Source organism: Montipora foliosa, chromosome 7 (assembly GCF_036669935.1).
Source record: "Montipora foliosa isolate CH-2021 chromosome 7, ASM3666993v2, whole genome shotgun sequence".
Taxonomy (NCBI): Eukaryota; Metazoa; Cnidaria; class Anthozoa; order Scleractinia; family Acroporidae; genus Montipora; species Montipora foliosa.
In genome coordinates, this window is record NC_090875.1 from 18,293,725 (window position 1) to 18,314,100 (window position 20,376).

At 41.4% G+C, this 20,376-nt stretch overlaps 2 protein-coding genes across 3 annotated transcripts in view; one reads left to right on the forward strand and one right to left on the reverse strand.

Annotated features, from left to right (window-relative positions):
- The first annotated feature begins 2,180 nt into the window (after positions 1-2,180).
- On the forward strand, positions 2,181-14,516 carry LOC138010994 (monoacylglycerol lipase ABHD2-like). The gene is made up of 8 exons (XM_068858018.1): positions 2,181-2,455; positions 3,541-3,724; positions 5,309-5,477; positions 6,516-6,699; positions 7,099-7,299; positions 9,829-9,898; positions 12,180-12,264; positions 13,545-14,516. The coding sequence occupies exons 1-8, from the start codon at positions 2,298-2,300 to the stop codon at positions 13,745-13,747; spliced, it is 1,254 nt and encodes a 417-aa protein (XP_068714119.1). The 5' UTR covers positions 2,181-2,297; the 3' UTR covers positions 13,748-14,516.
- A 1,136-nt stretch (positions 14,517-15,652) lies between these two features.
- The window catches only part of LOC138010995 (uncharacterized), a 16,737-nt gene continuing 12,013 nt past the window's right edge, over positions 15,653-20,376 (reverse strand). For both annotated transcript variants that reach the window (XM_068858020.1, XM_068858019.1), the window contains 2 exons: positions 17,385-17,725; positions 15,653-15,893 (listed from right to left, as the gene is read on the reverse strand). In XM_068858020.1, the coding sequence (XP_068714121.1) occupies positions 15,846-15,893; positions 17,385-17,725 (389 nt within the window). In that variant the 3' untranslated portion in view covers positions 15,653-15,845. The remainder of the gene's footprint in view (positions 15,894-17,384; positions 17,726-20,376) is intronic.

Genomic DNA, 20,376 nt, shown 5'->3' on the forward strand with positions numbered 1-20,376 from the left:
GGAACGCTCTAAGGGAGTCAGCCTGCCTCAATTCGATTGGTAAATTATTCCAAAGAACTGCTCCAGTGTAGCTGAAGCTATTTTTCATATAGTTTGTGTGTGGCTGTGGGATAGCTAGTTTGCCCTCTGTGTCCCTTAAGGAGTAACTGGAGACGCTACTACGGTCAACAAATTTAGAACTAAGGTAATCGGGAGTAAGACCATTAAGCGACTTATAAACCATCACAGCCTTATGGATTGTTCGTTGAGAATCAAGTTTTATCCATCCAAGTTTTTGGATAAGGTTATCAGCGTTGGCATCATAGTTCGAGTAAGTGAGTATACGCGCAGCGCGATTTTGAAGTTTTGTAAGTTTACTGGCTAGGGTTTTGCCGCAACATCCCCAGACAGAATCGCAGTAATCAAAGTGAGGCTGTACTAAAGACATGAAGATTGATCGGAGAGTCTCATGTGGAACGAAAGACCTCACTCTCTTCAACGCTCCAATACCAGACGCGATTTTCTTACATAAAGTCTCAACATGAACATTCCAAGATAAAGTCTGATCAATATGAACACCTAGAGATTTCGTAGAGGTAACTTGAGTTATAGGTGCACCGTCAATAATAAGTGACGGAGGGTTGTGAAACGTGCTTAGCCTTTGCCTCGATCCGATCAACATAAACTCAGTTTTAGATGCGTTAAGAGTAAGCTTGTTAGCAGTTAGCCATCTTTCAACTCTAGCAAGATCCTCATTTAAAACAGTGTTAATACTTTGGGTGTTATTACTAGCAAAAGTTATATGTGTGTCGTCAGCATACATTCGAGGTTCAGAATTTAATAGACAGTAAGGTAAGTCGTTAATATATATTAGAAAAAGGAGTGGACCCAGAATTGTACCTTGAGGTATACCACAAGTAAGGAAATGGTCCCCAGAGAGAGAACCATTTATAAAACATCGTTGCTTGCGGCAGTCCAAGTATGATCTAAACCAATTGTATGAAGTGCCACTGACACCATATTTCGCAAGTTTAGACAAAAGAATATCGTGATCGACGGTGTCAAAGGCTTTCTTTAAATCCAAGAAAACGACTGCGTTTACATTACCCTGATCAATGTTGTAAGCCCAGCTATCTGTAGCTTCAAGTAAGGCAGTGACAGTGGAATGAAGAGGTCGAAATCCCGATTGGTGTCTTGAAATGAGTTTGTGTATAGTAAGGTAATTATAGAGTTGATCATAAATAATTCTCTCAAAGACTTTAGCTACAACTGGAATTACTGAAATTGGGCGGTAATTATTTAGATCTGAACGATTACCCTGTTTGAACAAGGGGATGACTTTCGAAAGTTTCCATTCATCAGGGAAAATTCCAGAAACAATAGAATGATTAAAGATAGTACAGAGTGATTCGGCTATTAAGTCAGCACATTCGCGCAAGAGTTTTGCGCGAATGTGCTTTGACGAAAGATGATTTCCACGACCGGAACACGAGCACCATTCTCGGCATCTATCCAAGGGTCGCCAAGAAAGAGAGTTTTTTCATACAAGTTATTGGATGAACAGAATATCCAGGCCGTTTTCTCTACCCTTTTCCAAAATCGATTCAGTCTCTGTCTTAGAATTGTTCAAGCGCCGTGGATACGGCTCAAGTTTCCAAGTCCACTAAATCACCAACTAATTTGCATTCTGAGGGTCCCGTCTCCAATCCAACTCCATCTCGTTTTGTCAACTGTTAACATTATTTGTCCTGGGATAGCTTGCGTGACAAATGCAGTGACAACAAGAACATCACGGGATATTAGGTCCTATTTATGACACTCATAATCAAATGCAAAATTTGAAATATGTTACAACAACCATCAGTCATCACATGTAACTTTTGTGTGCAAGGGGGTTTGGGGGGGGGGGGGGGGGGCGGAGTCGCGGGGCGGGAGCTGGAGCGGGAGGAATCCGTTTGGATGGGCTGTCAAAATGTGGAGCTGCCTAAAATCACCCGCCTGGAAGCTGGCCATGCCATGCTGATGAGGCCTAATAAACAGCTGTCTATGGCTGCCAATGAACCAGGTGAAATGGTTATGCGCATGCGTCACGTGATGTCCACGAGGGTATGGTGTGTTCACCTTGCTTTGAATATTGTCAAAATATACGAATTAGAGAGCACCTTAGTGTTTTCCTTGTCTTGTTGCGATTGATAATTTGTTTTATGGCAAAGGAGAGGAGAGTTTCTGCTGTTAAAGTCTGCTATAGAAATATTCGGTCAATTGCGTTACTTCAAATTTGCATTGCGTGACATTTCTCTTTAGCATCTGCCTGCAATATGGCGAACGTACTTGTTTTGATTCTTGCCGCTGTTATTTTGTTTTTGCTTGCTCGTATGCTAAATCTGACAGACAATTCTCGTCTTCCCAAGATTTTCTCCTCCAAGAACCCGTTTATTGACAGAGTCTTGAAATCATGTCCCATACTGTTTGAAAAGTAAGTATATGTGTACTCTGCGGATGCTACGGCAACAGAAAAGTGCAATAAGCTTAATACGTAAAGCAAACTCGTTTCTGTTTCAACCTTTTGTGCTTGCTTCATCTAACCTTTTGTTGTCAAGCATATCTTCAAATTTTTAAACAGTAATCGGATGATTGCTTTTGTCGATGACTAAAAATATTTGTTTCATTATTTTATTCAGCGAATATTTGCAACTTAAGGCACGCAGTCTGACTTACAATGTATAACAACTATATGTTGTTTGACTTCGTGGTTATTTCGAATTTTCATTGTTTCTTTGGAAGGGTGAAAACGATGAAATTTCCTTAATTTCAGTTATGGTTTTTACTTGTTCCTCCTTTGTGCATTTTGTACTTGTTATGTACGAGGTAATTTTCGTCCCTGGCTAAGATCCAATATCTATACAAACTCCACAAATATTCTCGAGCGTGGCGGCATTTGGGAGAAGAAGAGATTCGGTAAGCTTGGGCGTTTTTGCATCGTAGCATTTTTTCACTCAAAAAGATGACTTCTTTCCGTAACATTTAAAGGCACTGTAAAAGTAGTTCTTCATTTTAATTTAAATGTTAATATTCCCGGTGGCAATCCTTCAACAGAGACAATCAACTGAGCAGGCATTATTCTTATGCTAATTTCAGTTTTTCTGCATTCTAAATTTTTCTTTCCTCGCCTTTTTTTGGCCACTTCTGTTGACTTTGGAATTGAAATAGCAGATTATGGATGAAATGATGGAATTGTCCCAAAGAGTTTCCCACTGACAAGTAAAATTGTCTGGAGTAAAATGCAATAGTGCAGATGGTCGGGAAGGAAGGAGTTACAGGAATACTTCTTTTGACTTGAAGTGGTATGTTTGCTAAGGGGTCCCATATTTACCAGTAAAATCAACCAGTGCCCCTCTTAGGAGGCAAGCAGTTGTCCCATTCAACTCCCAAGAGTTTACTCTATCTACAGTGTAATGCTGGAAGATTTTATTTGTCAATGCCCCCCCCCCCCACCCCCCCCCCCCCCTTGCAGCCTCTCAGAGCTGCAAGGGTTATGCATCTTTCTCTGCTGATTCATAGGTATCAGCCACCATTGATCTGGGGTAAAAGCGGTCATTTACAGACCATTATTGCAGCCCTCTGTGGTCGTAAGAACTGTCCGATACTGACAGGAACGTTACATGACACTCAGCTGGCAGATGGTACGTTAGTCACTTATGAGATCTTTGAGCCTCTCAAGAATGTGTCATTGGTTGAAAATCAGGTATGAAGTGTGTAATTTAGTTTTGAAGACCAGAGGAGTAACTTGCTTCTTTTTGGCAAAGTTTGGCCCTTGTCCTTGACCAGTGGCGGATCTAGGAATATTTTAAGGGGGGTGAATTGAAAGAATTGAAGTATGTACCAGGGTTTTCATTTGAGGCCAGAGGCCGGACGTTTTGTCCGGTCATTTTCCAATTCCATGTCTGGTACTTTGATGCCAATATTTGAGGGGTTTTGAATCCAGCCTTTCCAGGGAAACTGATTCTTGTTTGTGGAAACACTGGAAACAGTGTTTCTGATTGTTCTATTTGAAAATTTCCTGGAGGGGCATGCTTCCAGACCCCCCCTAGGTAGCTCACACCTTCATGTCTAGTGCTTTCAGAAATATATCCACTACTTTACAAAACTTTTGAAAACCCTGATAATTACTCTGACAAAAGTCCAGATAGTTTAGGCTGCCATTTTGACTTTGTTTATGTTTTGCATTAATAAAAATGTTTACCTCAGGTAAACAGTATCTGTTCCAGCAAAAATAAAAATACAAAAGCAGCTAAATAGAAAAAAAAGAGAACCAAAATGGGGGGTGGCTAGCCACTCTATTCACCCACCCCCTCCTGGACCCGCCCCTGTTCACATGTGATGTCCTTAATAAGAACCACTCCTCTGCCTAATTAGTTAAATAACACTATGAAGATAGTTTTATTGCTTTTATCATAATCATCATCGATCGTCTTTGTCCTTGTCAGCATCCCCAATAATAATAATAATAATAATAATAATAATAATAATAATAATAATAATAATAATAATAATTATAAAAAAGAATTAACATGTCGTACAGATCAGACAGCTGAGGCTAACAAACCAGACATTGTGGTCATCGACAAAGTGGCCAAAAAATGGCTCATAATTGATGTTGTTATATAGCTGAGTTTTTTCCCCTGGCAGCATGCTCTCATTGGTTACTTCGAGGTCACATGACATCTAACAATAAAACTGTTTCCCGCCAAAAGTCTCTTAAATCTATGACGTCAGAAGGTAACAGTGCACTGTTACCCTGCGAATGTTGACCGACGACTGCCGTTGCTGTTGTCCTTGCATGTTTTTCTGTTTGTGCTATATAACAAATGACTGGTCCCGAGGGACCATTTTGTTTTCTGAGAATCTCAATGTTTCCCTGAGGTGCAGCCGAGGGGAACATTCAGACTCGAGGATTGAGATGACTGGTCCCTCGGGACCAGTCATTGAGTATTTAATACTTGGAATGGCACATAACCGTGAGCTGCTGCAAAAGGCATGCAATGCATACTGGGATCTGCATGGATTCTACAAAGAGTCCTGGAAAGGGAATGAATTAAGGGATTGGGACGTGAGATGAACTGAAGGTCATGTGAGGCCGTGGGAAGTGGCCTGATGCCTCTGTTTCTCCAGCGAAAGCCAAGTTGAAAAACAAATAATAATAATAATTGCTTTATTTACCATTCACCTCAAGGGTGTTTCATGCCCGATGAAACAATAATGCAAGAATCCTAACTGGTGGGAAGGAAATGGTTGGGTTAATTCTTCTCAAAAATAATTATTTTTATAGGAACAGCTCACCGTTGTTATTGTTCCTGGCATTGCCAACTGCAGCGAGACACAGTATGTCCGTACATTTGCTAATTATGCTATGCATCAAGGTTTCAGAGTAGCTGTTCTTAATCATCTGGGAGCAAAGAAAAAAGAGGGCTTGTCTACTCCGAGGATATTTACGTATGGTGAGTACCAAAATGTAAAACGCACGTGCAGGGCGTGCAGAGCCACGTGCACGTGCACGTGCACGTGCGGGGCGTTCCTGGCCAAACGTTCGCAACATTTCAATGCAACATCTTGCAACATTGTTGGGCACAACATGTTGCATACGGTTGGCCACCCTGCTGGGATATGTTGTAACATGTTGGATGTTTTTCGTGCAACATTTTGGTTGTTGCATGATGTTTTACTCGTTTAGCCACGTTCACGCAACATTGTTGCACTAGGGCATGCGCGTTAGGTCCACTTCTTGTGCGCCAGGGGCCGGGGGCACATGATCATTGACTTGTTGGGTTGAAAATGTTGCGTGCGTTTGACCAGCCCGTTCAACACATGTTGCAACATCAACATCATGCACCAATGTTGCAAGATGTTGCGTTGAAATGTTGCGAGCGTTTTTCCAGGCCTTTAAACCTATTTTTTGTGGCGTTCTCGTAGCCTTCTTCGTCGTACTTGTGTTTTCAGCTGCGCGCTCGCGCGTAAGTCACACACGCAATTCTAAAGCTGCTCGCATCAGTTCATGATTCAAAATGGTTCATCGGAAATAAAAAAATATGCGGGTGATTTCGCTCAGCTTTCTTCTAATTTTTTTATACATGGAATGTAAACATCTCCTATTCACAAAAGCTACGAAAACTTCCACAAACGGTTTAATTAATGGTCAATTAAATCCGTTTGTGTTGGCCTGTAGCTCTGGTCGCGCGCGGATTCGAATGAACGGGTGACGCATGCGTAAATGCTGATCTTGTAAGCCCTTCATTCTTCCTGATTTTTCCTGATTTCACGCGTTTATGTCTCTGCTTCCGGAAGCTAAACGTTTTTCATTTTTTTGCTTGTTAACTTATATATGCAACCAATCAGCGCCGAGAATTTTCTTTAATAACCTATGTAATAAACCAATGCTTACCATTCACCCCGGAGCTAGCCAATCAGAATGTGCGAAAAGAACTGTTCACTTGTGTGGTACAGTATATACTAACAGTGAAGATTCTTTCTGGATGCAGGTGGTACAGAAGAGCTTGCAGCTGTTATCTGTCATTTGACTTCTGTACTTGATCACAAACGGCTAATTGGTGTAGGATTTTCAATGGGAGGAAATATTTTGATGAAATATCTCGGCGAAGAGCCATCCAGACAAGGGTTTTTTGAGTGTGGAATCTCTGTTTGCCAGGGATACGATATATTGAGGTAACTTATTTGTTGTGGGTGATACAATTGTCCATACCTCTGTTTAAAGGAGTTTAGGGGCCGCTGGCCGTTCTGTGAGTTGCGTCTTGCAAGTGCCAGGAATTGAGCTGGAAATAAAATAGTCGTCTCGTCACGTATGATACATCCTTAGAAGACAAGGTTAATAAGATATTTATTGCATCTTTTGGTAATCAAGTTGCGAAAAATGTAATCAAAATACCGGCGTTTTTCACAAGGTAGCAACATTGATTTCAATCAGTACAAGAGCAAAGCAGTGAATAGTTGTTAATTATCGTAAAAATTTCTTTTAAAATATTTCTCCACATCTTCTTTTTAATAAGGTTACCCGTTCATAGCTAAAATTGAACTTAACATAACTGTTGTAACTCACCTCTGTAGGGCTAAATTTTTTCTCCACCAATGGGATGGTCTTCGTCGATTTTACAATTGGGGATTGACACGGACCATGAAGAACATCATCGATCGTCACGTCCGTGTGTTATTTCAAGGGCCAAACTTCACGTCCCACCAGAGTAAATCGTCCATTCATCACGTGAGATCATCTTCTTGTCTTGCTGAACTTGATGATGTCTTTTCCAAGTAAGTCAAAAGAACCATGTAATACAGCCACCCTAGTTTCTGAAGCAAAAGAAAACATTAGTGAAGGCTGGCTTTCACCAGCTCTCAGTCGCTTTCTTTCACGTTGAATAAGCATCGCTTGCCCTCTCTTCTTTCGTCGCTGTACGGCATATTGAATAGATACTTCGCTTGTTGTTTGGTTATCTTCAAAATTTTCGCTTGCTTTGCTAAAACGCAGTGTCAAGTGTTGTACGCCGACCATTTCACTTCCCGCCAAAAAACGCGGGTTCCAGCAGTGCGACATTCCGCGTATTGGCTTGCATGAAAGTTGAAAGTACGCGCGGTTGGTCGTACGATGACGTTCTAAAATATCTCGCATCGATTGGTTGCCATATTTTCTCAACCATTGTGCTCGGCGCGCGAAACTCCGCTGGTAAATTGCGGACCGCAGTTGCAGTGCAATTACTTTTAAACTCCCAAATTAAGGAGTTTAAAAAACGACGAGGGTTGCTCAGCAACGACCAAAAACATTATTGCCATTGGTTAAAGGAGGACCAATAATCGTTCTGTACGGGCGGCATGTTTTAGCGCATTTTGCGGTAACCTGCGTACCAACGATGTGAAATCCCCAAATTTGAGGTTAATAGGGAGCTTAAGCACGCGCGTTTTTGAGACGCGGACGGCAACCGGAAGAGAGCATCAAAGATAATCAGCAATGTGAATGTGGTTGTGTGAGGGCAAGTTAAAAGTGAAAATAGCTCACTTCCGGTTGCCGTCCGCGTCTCAGAAACGTGCGTGCTTAAGCTCCCTATTTTCCTTTTGTTACCTTGAAATCATGTTAAAAGATCGGCTTTCCAGAACAAGCGGTTGTCAGTTTCACAATTGGCTTTCCGGGCCCGAAAAGTTTTCGGGACTTTTGAGAAACGGGCCCCTGGTTGACAACCGCGTCGTAGATCAGTCCCTAAAGGCGCCCGAAAACGAGGAAACATTGTTGCGGAAACATTGGCTGTTTACCATTTACCACAAAAATCCAAAAATTTCGGTTGGAATGTAAATGGTAAGCCTATTTTGGTCTTCCCAAACGGAAAATTTCCGGAAAAAACGGGATTTCTTGAAAGGTAGTCCAAAATTCCCAAACGGATTTTCCAAACGGAAAACGTGTTTAATATTTGCATAAAGTCTCCGCTTACGAGCCAGAAGGCTCATCAGGCCGGCGCCTATCTCCGGTTTCTGTAGCATGAAGCGACTAGGAGTATTTGTATTCCCCCCTGGATGGGATGCTAGTCCATCGCAGGGTTACCCCCAGCATTACGCCGGTATCCATTTATACACCTGGGTGGAGAGAGGCACCGTGAGAGTAAAGTGTCTTGCCCAAGAACACAACACAATGTCCCCTGCCAGGCCCCGAACCCGGACCACTCGATCCGGAGTCGAGCGCACTAACCATGAGGCCACCGCGCCTTGCATACCCCTATGATTTTGTCTCCTTCCTGGCTCTCTCGGTAACCTTGAACGGATTTTGTAAATGGTACACGCCGATCCCAACTAAATTTCCCATTCGGGAGTTTTTGCTTACCATTTGAACAAACCTAGTACCAACCGGTTTCTGCTTGTAAATCATGCAAACAACCATTGTTTCCCGAAATGTTTCCGCGGCGCGCAAACCAGGAAACATTTTCTGAGGAAGCAAAATGTTTCTCAACAAATTCAGAAACATCAGTTTTTGCTTTATGTTTCCCGGGCCCAAACGGGGAAACATTTGCTTCCGCAACAATATTTTCCGCAACAATGTTTCCTCAGTTTGCGGGCGCCTTAATAGAGAGTTGGATTTAGCATCGCGTGTATGAGAAACGGCAGGCTGTTGCTTGTCACGAAAAGCACAGAAATTCTCTTATTCTATCCTCCTCTTAGCAGTTACTTGATATCTGTTGGTAACAGGCGAGAAATAAGCTGAAACAAGTTTCTTCCATGTTTTGGAAAAACGCAATTTGCAATTTTGCAATTTAACCGCTATGTTAAGGGTGTGTTCGATTTACCATATTCCGGAATAAGAATACGTGGAGTGTTGATTTAAAACGGTACTATGTCTGACGTTTTGAAGCAAGAAGGTTAATAAATATTGTTTAAAATAGCAGGTGTTTGACAATTTTAATGTGAATCTCCGCAAAAATGAAGGATTTCTAACTTCTATTCCACGTATCCCTATTCCAGAATACTGTTTTCTGTCAATCGAACGTACCCAAACTTTATCTATTAGGTGCAAGCAGAAGCACGTGACCTTGAAGCGTGTAACTTGCAACTCTTTTCCTTAGAACAAAGCTGGGGATTTTACGACACCAATTTTATGTCCAAATATGGACAAAGATAAGATCGAAGCTGCACGCGCGGGAAAATGCACAAGCTACGTTACATCCATTTTTAAAGTCAAAAAACCCCTGCTCTGAACTAGAGTTAAACGCTTCAAGGTCATGAAAGTCTGGTGCAAAACATTCCTAATACTTCTTCATTTTGTGATCTTGATGTACTACTTCTCCTTCTTAATTACTGCAGGAAAATGGCAGGATTTCATCACCTAGATGAATTTTATGTAGTCAGCAGTTGTTGCAATTATATCAACCAGGCAAGTATCCTGTTTGGCAAAGTAGGTTTCCTTGATTGAGTCCGAGTCTTCCACTCTTCCTCTATTTGGCAAAATTCAAACTTGTTCTAGCGGGTTTTAAACCGGTTAAGAGTTTACTCAGGCCCCGTCCTTACGTGTCCTGATATTTTTGAATCCGCATTTTTTTTTTCCGGGTACGCCTTCCGTCCACTCGTATCCGGCGAATCAGCAACTTTTTGAATATGCTCTCTAGAGTGGGTGTTTTTGGATCCGCTATGAATCCGGAAACGTGTGGACGCTAAATCAGGAGATATTTTAATCACAGTGACTTAACAAGATCGAGCCCAGTTCCTTGCCGTGAAATCAATTCTCAGGAGGGCTGCCGAGGGCAGTATTATTTCTTTATGGCGCATGCTCTGTTAGCTCTGTTTCCTTGAGGAGTCCTGAGTACTAGAGTGAATCCGGATACGTTTCGGATACGTGTGGACGGACAAATTCGATTTGAATACGCTACGTGTGGATGGAAATATTTTTGAATCCGGAACGGAAAAGTTGTGGATTCAAAAATGTCCAGATACGTGTTGACGGGGCCTCAGTAAAGCACAGTCGACTAAAGCATAAAGCACTACTACAGGGTAGATTTTTTAGACGCTTTTCATTCGATCGAAGGTCCCACTTTAAACTTTCTGAAATGTTCATTATGTTAGCGAACGGACTTGGGTCGCTCCAGGCCAATAATGTCGACGAGTTTTACCTTAAGGTTCTAAACCAGTTTCAATTAATTCAAGACACTGTCGTTGTAGAGGGATAGAATCTACAACCCTGCACGTAATGGCAATGTTATGTTAACACGTGATATCCCAATTATTGTTTAATTAACAAGGTGCACTCACTATTGTGACGTAATTGGAAGAGGAATGCTATTCTCGGTTTTCACATGAAGTCACGGCCGCCATGTTTGTGCCTGAAAACAAAGAAAAGGCAGCCATGTTTGTGTCCCAACCCAATCCTCCGGGAATTGAGCTGTACTACTGTGCAAATGATTTCTTTTGTTTTCGTTAAAAAAAAAAAAATGGTTTTTGATAATACCCAGTGGCAATTCGTACGAGACGCGTACACCGACTTGTATTTGCTATTGGAACAGGATTCTTCAGAGTGTATGCAATACACCTTATTCCAAAATGGCCGCTGATTTATGCGGATACAAATTGGCCCTTGTTGCCTCGTTCAAGATAAAATATTCTTTTGAATTTTAAGCTTCAGAACGAGGCATCAAGGGCTTATTTGAATAAAAACAAAAGAATATTTAGATGGCGGCCATTTTGGAATAAGGTGTATAGAGCTATCATTCAAAAATAATATCGTAACACGTGCGACTAAATCCAGGAATTGCGCCGGTCTCTCTTAACTTTCAAGAAGTAAGTTGTCGCCGCCGCCGCCGCCGGTCGTAATGAAGGCCGAATTTTAATGTCTCCACAAAGTCCACTCAAAAGTGATAAGCAGCCGGAGATGAAACACTATACAAAGTTCAAAAGACTCTCTCAAATCAGTCACTGTTTGCTGGGATCAAAACTCAAAGAACGCGAGACTATAAAATATTGTTTGAACAGTATTGGCACGTTACTTTACAAATCTTAAGAAATACGACTTACCGTTGTTTTTGAAAGTGAAGTGTTTTCGCTTTATAAAAGAAGCCTAAAATGGAAAATTGTGTGTCATGTGCAAGCGTTCAGCGCAAAGTTTTCGTATTTTGTCGAGGGGAACAGAGAGCTGGACCAAAAATGCGTGCTGCTCGTGCAAAAAAGAACGCACGTGCAGCACGTTTGGAGTGACGATTACGAGCAAGGGTGAGGATAAAAAAGGGAGCTTTAGCAACAACAACGGCGACGGCGACGAGAACGCCACAAATTTGCATATTTAGAGGGCAAAAACAATACCTTTGCACGCCCTGCACGTTCGGCTTCCCCTTTGCCCATTTCTTTGCCGTCGTCAGCAAAACAACAACGTGAAATAGTTAAATTTGAGGTTTTATGGAGGACGTCAACACTTGGAGATAAATGTTCCCTTTCTCTCCTAAATTAAGTGCCGCTCATAACGTTTTCATTCCTGATGGACTGTCATACCTTTGTTTTATTAAAAACCTTGCAATAGTCGTGAAGTGATTACAACAATGCGAATTTATGTTTTGAGGTGGCGTTCTCGTTGCCGTTCCCGTTGTCGTTGCTAAAGCTCCCTAATTCCATTTTATCGAGATCAAAGATGATCATTGACGTTGTTAATCCCATGTCTGCATTTCTTTCAGATAAAAATTCCTGTCCTTCTGTTGAATGCCTTAGACGACCCTTTGGTCCCTGAGGAGCTGTTTGTCACCCCCCATAACCATGTCAGTAAGTATTTTTAAAGGGACCTGGTTCCGCTGTTTTGCCCCAAGGGATAAGCAAGGGAGTGTCAAGCACACGCAAACGAAAACTCGTTTATCGCGAGAACACGCGCGTGCTAAAGTGTTCACACGACAAATATCGGACTAAATACGTTTTTACAAAATTTGAAAGTTAACCGGACTGCACGATCCAAATGCCAGTGTGAACACAGCTCATTCTCGAAAGACCCATTTTTCTGACTTTTCGGAGAGAGTTGTAAAGCCGCTAGGATTGTCTCAAACGTACGCATATCATCTCAAAAAGGATGAGTTTGTTCGCTGGCTTCAAATTGAAGGTCCAAGACAGGTCTAAATATGTCTACAAAAGGAGATGCGCATCTTTTCGTCACAAATTGTCCCAAACTTTCAACCTTACTTGTGTCCAAAAATGAGGCGATGGATGTCACAGTGTCTCCATAACATTACTCAACATTTCGCCATAAGCAAACGTTAACTATCAACCTCAAGAATCCCTACTATATCTTTCACAAAAAGATCAATGACTCTGGCATTTCCGAGTGTCATGATGACAGTTGTTGAGATCGAATAGGCGAAGCAAAAGAAAGGGAGTATTGTAAAGCGAACTAGAATGGAAACGTAGAACAAAAGAACATTACAAAAGCGAGTTACCGTGAAAAGGAAAACTCGACAGAAAGCAACATTTACATTCACCTCGAAGCTGGCTCCGTTGGTGTGACTCCAAACTTTTAGTTAATACTATTTGAAAATGACTACATTATATACCTGAACTAGCACGGGAAACAAGCTAACGTTGAAATTCCGATTCGAGCAAAATACAAAAACTACTAATGACCAGGCTTATAGCCCCGAACACCCATCTCTAATGCTCAATCTATAGACCTTATTCATAAATGGCGGTTACATTTATAATTCTTTTGTTCACGTGCAAATTAGCCTACCAAGCCTCATTTTAGAGCAGGAATTCTTTTCAATTCACTGTATGGTATCGAGGCTTGGTAGGCTAATTTGCACTTCGACAAAAGAATTGTAAATTGACCTCCATTTATGAATAAGGTCTATGGTCACAAATAGGTACGGTTGGCGTCTTGACTGCAAATGACTTGATGACATTTATCAATTGCTGATTTGAGTTCCATTTAGGTAGCTGTATTTCTGGAGCAAAAAGAGCGAATGTAATCCACAGGAAGAGGCTTTGTCCAATCCCCTGAAACCTTCTCCTTTTTTCATGTTTAATGTTTGTCTCTTTTAATTTATATTATCGCTTAGAATGCAATGAATCAGCGATATTTGTGATCACACATCATGGCGGCCATCTTGGATTCTTTGAAGGAGGACTTTTCGATGTCGAGCCAGTCACGTGGTTGGATAAGGCATTGATGCAGTACACCATAGCAGTGATAAGAGCAAATCAGTCAGAAGATCAGTCATCTTTAGGCAAACAAATCAGTAATTTTGTCATTGCATCGTAGGAACGGATTCAAGAGCCTCCGTACCGAGTGGTACCTGTTCTTAAACTCAAAATTAGGTAGGACATCTCATTACAGTTACACGACATAACTTGCCCCGCAATTTTGAGGCAAGTTCACCATCGCAAAGGGAACCTCTGAATTGGATAGAAAAATTGACAGCATAGAAGACAAGGAACAGTTTTCCGGAGATAAAAACTGCCGTATGTTCTGAGAGAATTTAATTTAGGGGTAAGCAGCTCTTCGAAAACCGTTAATTTTTCCATCAATTAATCAATTACGAATTTGTGTTATCTGTTGTCTCTAGTGACTCAATCTTTGAAATCTTATCTTCGTTTTCGCGCTAAGTGAGAAAAAACGGATTTACCCCATGTTATTTAAATTAAAAGAGAAAGGTCACAGTTTTGAGCTCTGTGAACGAACTCTACTTTTAAAACCCAATTTAATCTTTAATTAAAGTCGCGACGCTATGGTCGTCTGAGACCAGTGGATAAAAAAAAATAAGAACAATGAAAGCAATCACATGAAGTAGATGTAAAATAATCGGGTCATTTGCACTATAGTTCGCGATATGACGTGTAATTATCGTTGTATTTTCGTACACAACTTGGAAATTGGCAACCAGTGTCTATCCCCGCTATTCTTGTCCGGTAACATTTTCTAAATAAAATAACCTCGCTGATTGTAAATCATCAAATTAGTATTTTTGGTAAGTGTGGTTCTAAATCAGTCAATGTAAAGAAAAATTAAAATAAAGGTGAGAATATTTGGCTGTGCAAATTTCTTATTCTGCACGTGTAAGTATACCTCTAACTAACCGAATTCAAGATCCGTACTGTAAGTTACGGACCGGGTCTTTCCCCCGAATGATTTATAAATGAACGGGAAAAACGAGGATCTGTACCTTTCAGTAAGGACCGAGAAACCAGGTTAGTAAGATATTTATTGTACCTCCGAGGTAATCAGGCTCACGGGAAAGCAAATTAGATGAAATCAAGAGCAACGTTCAACTGCCACAAATGATTGACATGCGTGAAAATCTGACAACGAATACATCTCATTGGCTTCACACGTTTATTTCACATTAACAACGTGGAAACCGTGCTAGGCAATGTTGCGTCAAAACTTCAAATTTAGCGGGCCGTACACTGAGCTCAATTAGCCAATCATGGCGGGCGTATTGTCTGAGAGCTGTAATTGTGGGCTCGCAGCACATTTCTCAACTGTAGCATGAACACAACATGCGCAAGTTTAAAGAGGCTGTGTCACGGCGGTGTAGTTGACTTTGTGCTGTTTTATCATTTACTCACCCCTTAATTCTCGCTATACAACTCGTAAACTCTGAAATTACTTTTAAACAACACAAACCAAAGCTTCGTGACAACAAAATATCAGTCAAGCATACATAATTGAAGTTACAAACAGAGATCAACTTTGAAAAACTGTTGGGCTGAACAGTTTTCAAACACCCCAATTACAATCCACTTTAATCTTCTTCAATTTTGCCCATCCCTGTCTCCTTTTGTATTTGCTGTTTTATTGCAACCTTTCTTCAATGTTCTAAGTAGTTATTTTTACGTTTCGCTTGATTTGGTTGCCAGTTTCCAGTCGCTTAATTGACTTAATTCGTGACACAGTCCCATTAAGTCGCAGATGAGAGCCAGTCTCAACTTGATGCCTTGCTTGCTGCCCAGGGACCCGTTTCTCGAACGTCCCGAAACTTTACGGCCCATTTTCGGGTGTCACAATTCCCTTTGTATCTCAAGAACGGAGAGGATTTAAGTGGTCAAACTTCACAGTAATTTTTCTTTTTGCTATCTTAAAAACATGTTAAAAGATCGGCTTTCCAAAACAAGCGGTTGGCAGTTTCACACATGGCTTTTCGGGCCCGAAAAGTTATCGGGACGTTCCAGAAAGGGGCCCCTGAACAGTGTCCTTGAAACCTTCACCACTGTTAACTGCTAATGGAGATTGCTTAAAAATTGTCTAGATTTCTACTTGTATTATTCCTTCATTGTGGCTTCTCTTCGTGTTATTTTTTTCCATCAACCGTCTAGTTGCTTCTAGTGGCTACCTTGTAACTTCCTGTTTTGATAACTGATCAGTCTCTTCGTGTTTGGTCATCACATTGCTGAGATCCCAACAAAATCTGCAATGAGATAAACACAGGACAAGAAGGGCCGGGTAAAACATCCGCCTGATTAAACGTTATACTTCAACTTTTAGTTAGTCCAGGGTGCTTAATTCCACCTTCGTCTTTTCTCCTCTTCCCCTTTTTTGCCCCCATTCTCTCACCCTACCCTCCTAATTGCCCATGTTTCCCCCTCTCCTTTACCCTTGTACTTCCTCTCCCGTTCCCCTAGGATTTCAAAAATATTACTTACCTCTATCACAAGTATTTCGCAATTATTCCGACTTGGTCACTTTGTACAATACGCGCGAACTATCCTGTAACTAGATGGGTACGAACGGTGAAAATGAATGGATCATTGATATATATGCCCACGTTGTCGTCAAAACGGAAATTCGTGCTGCACGTGCAGCACGAGAATTTTAACCAATCATATTCTTCCTTTGTGGTGATGTCGTTGACGTAGCCGTTGTCTTCGCTTAAACTCCATATTATGTTACTTGCTCCAGTCCACCTTTGCACCAGGAACCCTTGCCCTTCGAGGTAGTAGGGACCTTTAGATTCTAGGACGAGGACGAGAACGAGTAATCTTACTCTTTTTTAGCAGCATAGGTTCCTCAGATATTCTTATTGCTGGTAACTGAGCCTTTCCCTGATCGAAAAATGCCAAAACTAGCTACGACCGTGTTGGCGACTTGTTTTGACACGGCGACATTTTTGCAAAACCTCGTTTTAAAATGACGACGGTATCACGTTTTTCCCGCCAAAAAGACGCTGGTTTGCGCGCGCTCACTGTTGTCGTATAAGAAAATCCCGTACTCGTAGTCGCTCTCGTCCTAGAATCTAAAGCTCTCCATTTGCTTTCCAGCCAATCACGAGCCTTGCATAATTATTACTCTTGCGATTGAGTATGCTCACTCGTGAAGTCTGAAACTTCTTAAAAGAACTCGTCAAAAAATAGTCTGGGACATAGACCAAGTATTGAAGTCTTACGTTTCTGGTTGTGAGCGTCTGCATATAGAATTAAAAAGCGTATTTGTTATTTTTCTTCAACGAAGAGGGATTTCGCCCAGCTAACGAGGACCCGGGGATATCATTTTCGCGAAGAACAGACCGAATGCATAAACGGCGGCCAAAAAAATATTCTTTTGTTTATGTGCTAATTAGACTCACTAGCCTCGCTCTCAAGCAACATTTCTTTTGTATTTTGTACATGCAAAGGAGGCTAGTGAGCCTAATTAGCACATAAACAAAAGAAAATTTTTTTGGCCGCCATTTATACATTCGGTCTATTACTGCTTCATTAGCTTCACTACTTAAAGGCCCCATACTATTTTTTTTTTTGGCTACCAAACCTCGCTTCCATGTATTGCAACCCAGGCCGTTTCGCAGGTCCGCCATTTTTAAATAAGGTTTATAACATTTGGCCAACTTTTGGCTCGCAGAAGTCTTTATTACGCGCTGGATGGGCACCGAAACAGATAAGCAAAACTAACGGCGTTTACTTACGCGTTGAAATTTTTTCCGCTCAAAACCTCGAAAGACATATCCTTTAGAGACCGTTAGATTCGCTCCAATCTCGCTCATCAGCTCGCAGGCCTTCTGTCCCGTCCTCCCTGAGTACTGATAATTGTAACCCGAACAATCAGGAAATCGCAGGCATTGATCCTCGCATTGAATCTCTGAGAGAACAGACTGCGTCCAAATCACGTGACCCAAAACCTTGTGGTCTATGACAGGCAATCCGCTAATTGGAAAAAATACATTTTGGCCAACACATTTTGGGGCTGGATGAATTGAGGGACTGGTTGTCGATCTGACGCTCTTGCTATTTTCTATCCCTGGTTGTCCTGGATAGGGCAAAGAAAATTATGTTTCATACAGAGAAACCTTTGCTGGCGTCTGTTGGCGTATTTTCTCGTAGTTTGTCTTATTTATTAATCCTATGACTCCCAGCAGTGATTAATATGTAAATTCTCACAATTTCAATGAAATGTCAGTCAGGTATTGAGAATGAAGAATAATATCGACTTAATGAGAAGTGTGATCTTGATTGATATAACACCAAATTCTCATGACTATCCAACAAAGAAATCCATGGTACTAGTTAGGAGAATGAATGTTTCGATCATCGTAATGAAAAGGTTAACATGCGAATGGATGCGATTCTGTTTGTGAAATACATCGTACTTTACACAAAATGACTTCAAAGATTAAACGAACTTAAAGAAACGATTCAACAAGTTTTTTGAAACGGATTTCACTATAAAAGTTAACGTTAAAAAACAACGACGTTTCGACCGTTCGACGGTCATTTTCAAGTTGAACAGTAAAAGTTTTGAATGCGCTAAAATATATGTAACCGATTACAAAAATGCTAATAAGATACTGACCAAAACTCTAAAATATTTACATAGAAACAATACACACACACAAAAGAACAAAAAATTGCCGCATGAAGAAACGCTAAGTAAATAACTTCGCGCGTATCGAGTCACTCTGTTTGTTCTCATCGAATTGGCAGTTTTTCCATCAAGAATGCTAACGTCTCAAAATGGTTTTTGCTCGCCTGCATTATCCTGAAACCCTCATAGAGAACACCATCAGAAATTTTATCGAAATGAGAGTTACTGAGAATATGTGTTCTAAACAGCAAGTACCCGATGAACAAGATGCCCCCATCAGAATTGTGCTACCGTTCAAAGACCAGAAATCGGCAAATGTGGTAAGACACCAACTCAGCGATCTTAGTCGAAAGATTAATGCCGTCGTCAAGCCTGTTTATGTAAGCAGAAAGATCAAAGGAAATTTCAAGCCGAAGGAACACAAACCTCCAATTGTAAACCAACAAAACGTTGTTTATTATTACAAGTGTGGTCTGTGTGATACAGACTATGTCGGCTTCACGAGTCGACACCTACATCAACGTGTGGAGGAACATAAGCGATCAACAATCGGCTACCACGTAAAGGACGAGCATGGAGGGGATCCGGATTCCATTGGAAACAACTTTGAGATTTTAAAGAAATGTCAGAGTAAACTTGACTGCTTGATTTTTGAAATGTTTTTTATTCGCAAACTTAAACCAAATCTGAACAAACAGAGTGACTCGATACGCGCGAAGTTATTTACTTAGCGTTTCTTCATGCGGCAATTTTTTGTTCTTTTGTGTGTGTGTATTGTTTCTATGTAAATATTTTAGAGTTTTGGTCAGTATCTTATTAGCATTTTTGTAATCGGTTACATATATTTTAGCGCATTCAAAACTTTTACTGTTCAACTTGAAAATGACCGTCGAACGGTCGAAACGTCGTTGTTTTTTAACGTTAACTTTTATAGTAAAGAAACGATATATGAAAAACGTGCATTTATTTGAGCTTCGGAAAGAAGGGTGTTAAAGTATGGTAGTTTTGAAAGTGCAACCTCGTTCCCAGGGCTTTTTACTATCGAGATCTCGGCGGTGAAAAGCCCTGGAAACGAGGTTTTTGAAAGTGATACTAAAGTCAAATTCCTTATCTCCGCGGCAACATAATTGGCCAAAAGTATCAAAAGCCCCCACCCTGGTGGAGAGTAAAAGTTGCCAAAATAATACCCTTTAGACCTTGCTGCACACGCAATAAAAGTGGAATGTATGTGCCACTGGCCTTTTGTTCCACCATCTCTCACGAGCGCGGGAAGTTCATTTTAACAGCAATAAAAGCAAGGTGACACACGCTAACACCAGCCCGGTGTGGCCAACACATCACGCATGCGCTTAACCATTTCACACGGTCAGTTAGCAGCCATGGACAGCTGTTTCGGTCTTTTGGGCCTCATCAGCATGGCGTAGCTAACATACCAGGCGGATGTGTTTAGCACCCCTTTAAGTGGCAGCTTCACATGCCAAACATGTGGTAAGCTGGGTTGGGAACAGCAAAACTGTTCTCCCACGGCACACCGGGTTAGTGTGTGTCACCTTGCTTTCATTGCTGTTTTTAATTTACGTGACACACCGATCTCTTAATGTGATCCACCTTCCCACACGCTTGCCGTGGGAGAACAGTTTTGCTGTTCCCAACCCAGCCTACCACATGTTTGGCATGTGAGGCTGCCACTTAAAGGGGTGCTAAACACTCCCGCCTAGCATGTTAGCTACGTCATGCTGACGAGGCCCAAAAGGCCGAATAAGCTGTGTGATTGTGATCAATTGGCTTTTTTGTTTATTTTTTGGGTCCTGTCCTAAGTACCTGCCGGGAGGGAACGGCGTGGACCCAACCCTAAATTGTGTTCGCCATGTCGTTCCTTCGCTGTCCAAACAGTGTTGTGCTACACTTCCCAGATTCAGTTCATGCCAATTGTGGTTCGTCGGAGGTGTTACCCCGTCTGTTGGAAGCAGTAGATGCTGAAAAGGTTACAAGTGTGCAGTTTTTGCGGGGCGGCCGTGTTCGTCTGACTTTCAAGGATCAGGCCTCTTGTGATGATTTGATCTCGTCCGGTCTTGTTTTCGATGATGCCCACGTCC

Bases quoted from the DNA above. Each gene is read 5' to 3' on its own strand.
- LOC138010994 (XM_068858018.1), top strand. From the start codon at position 2,298: ATGGCGAACGTACTTGTTTTGATTCTTGCCGCTGTTATTTTGTTTTTG. The intron at 6,700-7,098 runs GTAACTTATTTG...TCACCTCTGTAG, and splicing joins CAGGGATACGATATATTGAG to GGCTAAATTTTTTCTCCACC. The intron at 12,265-13,544 runs GTAAGTATTTTT...ATTATCGCTTAG, and splicing joins CACCCCCCATAACCATGTCA to AATGCAATGAATCAGCGATA.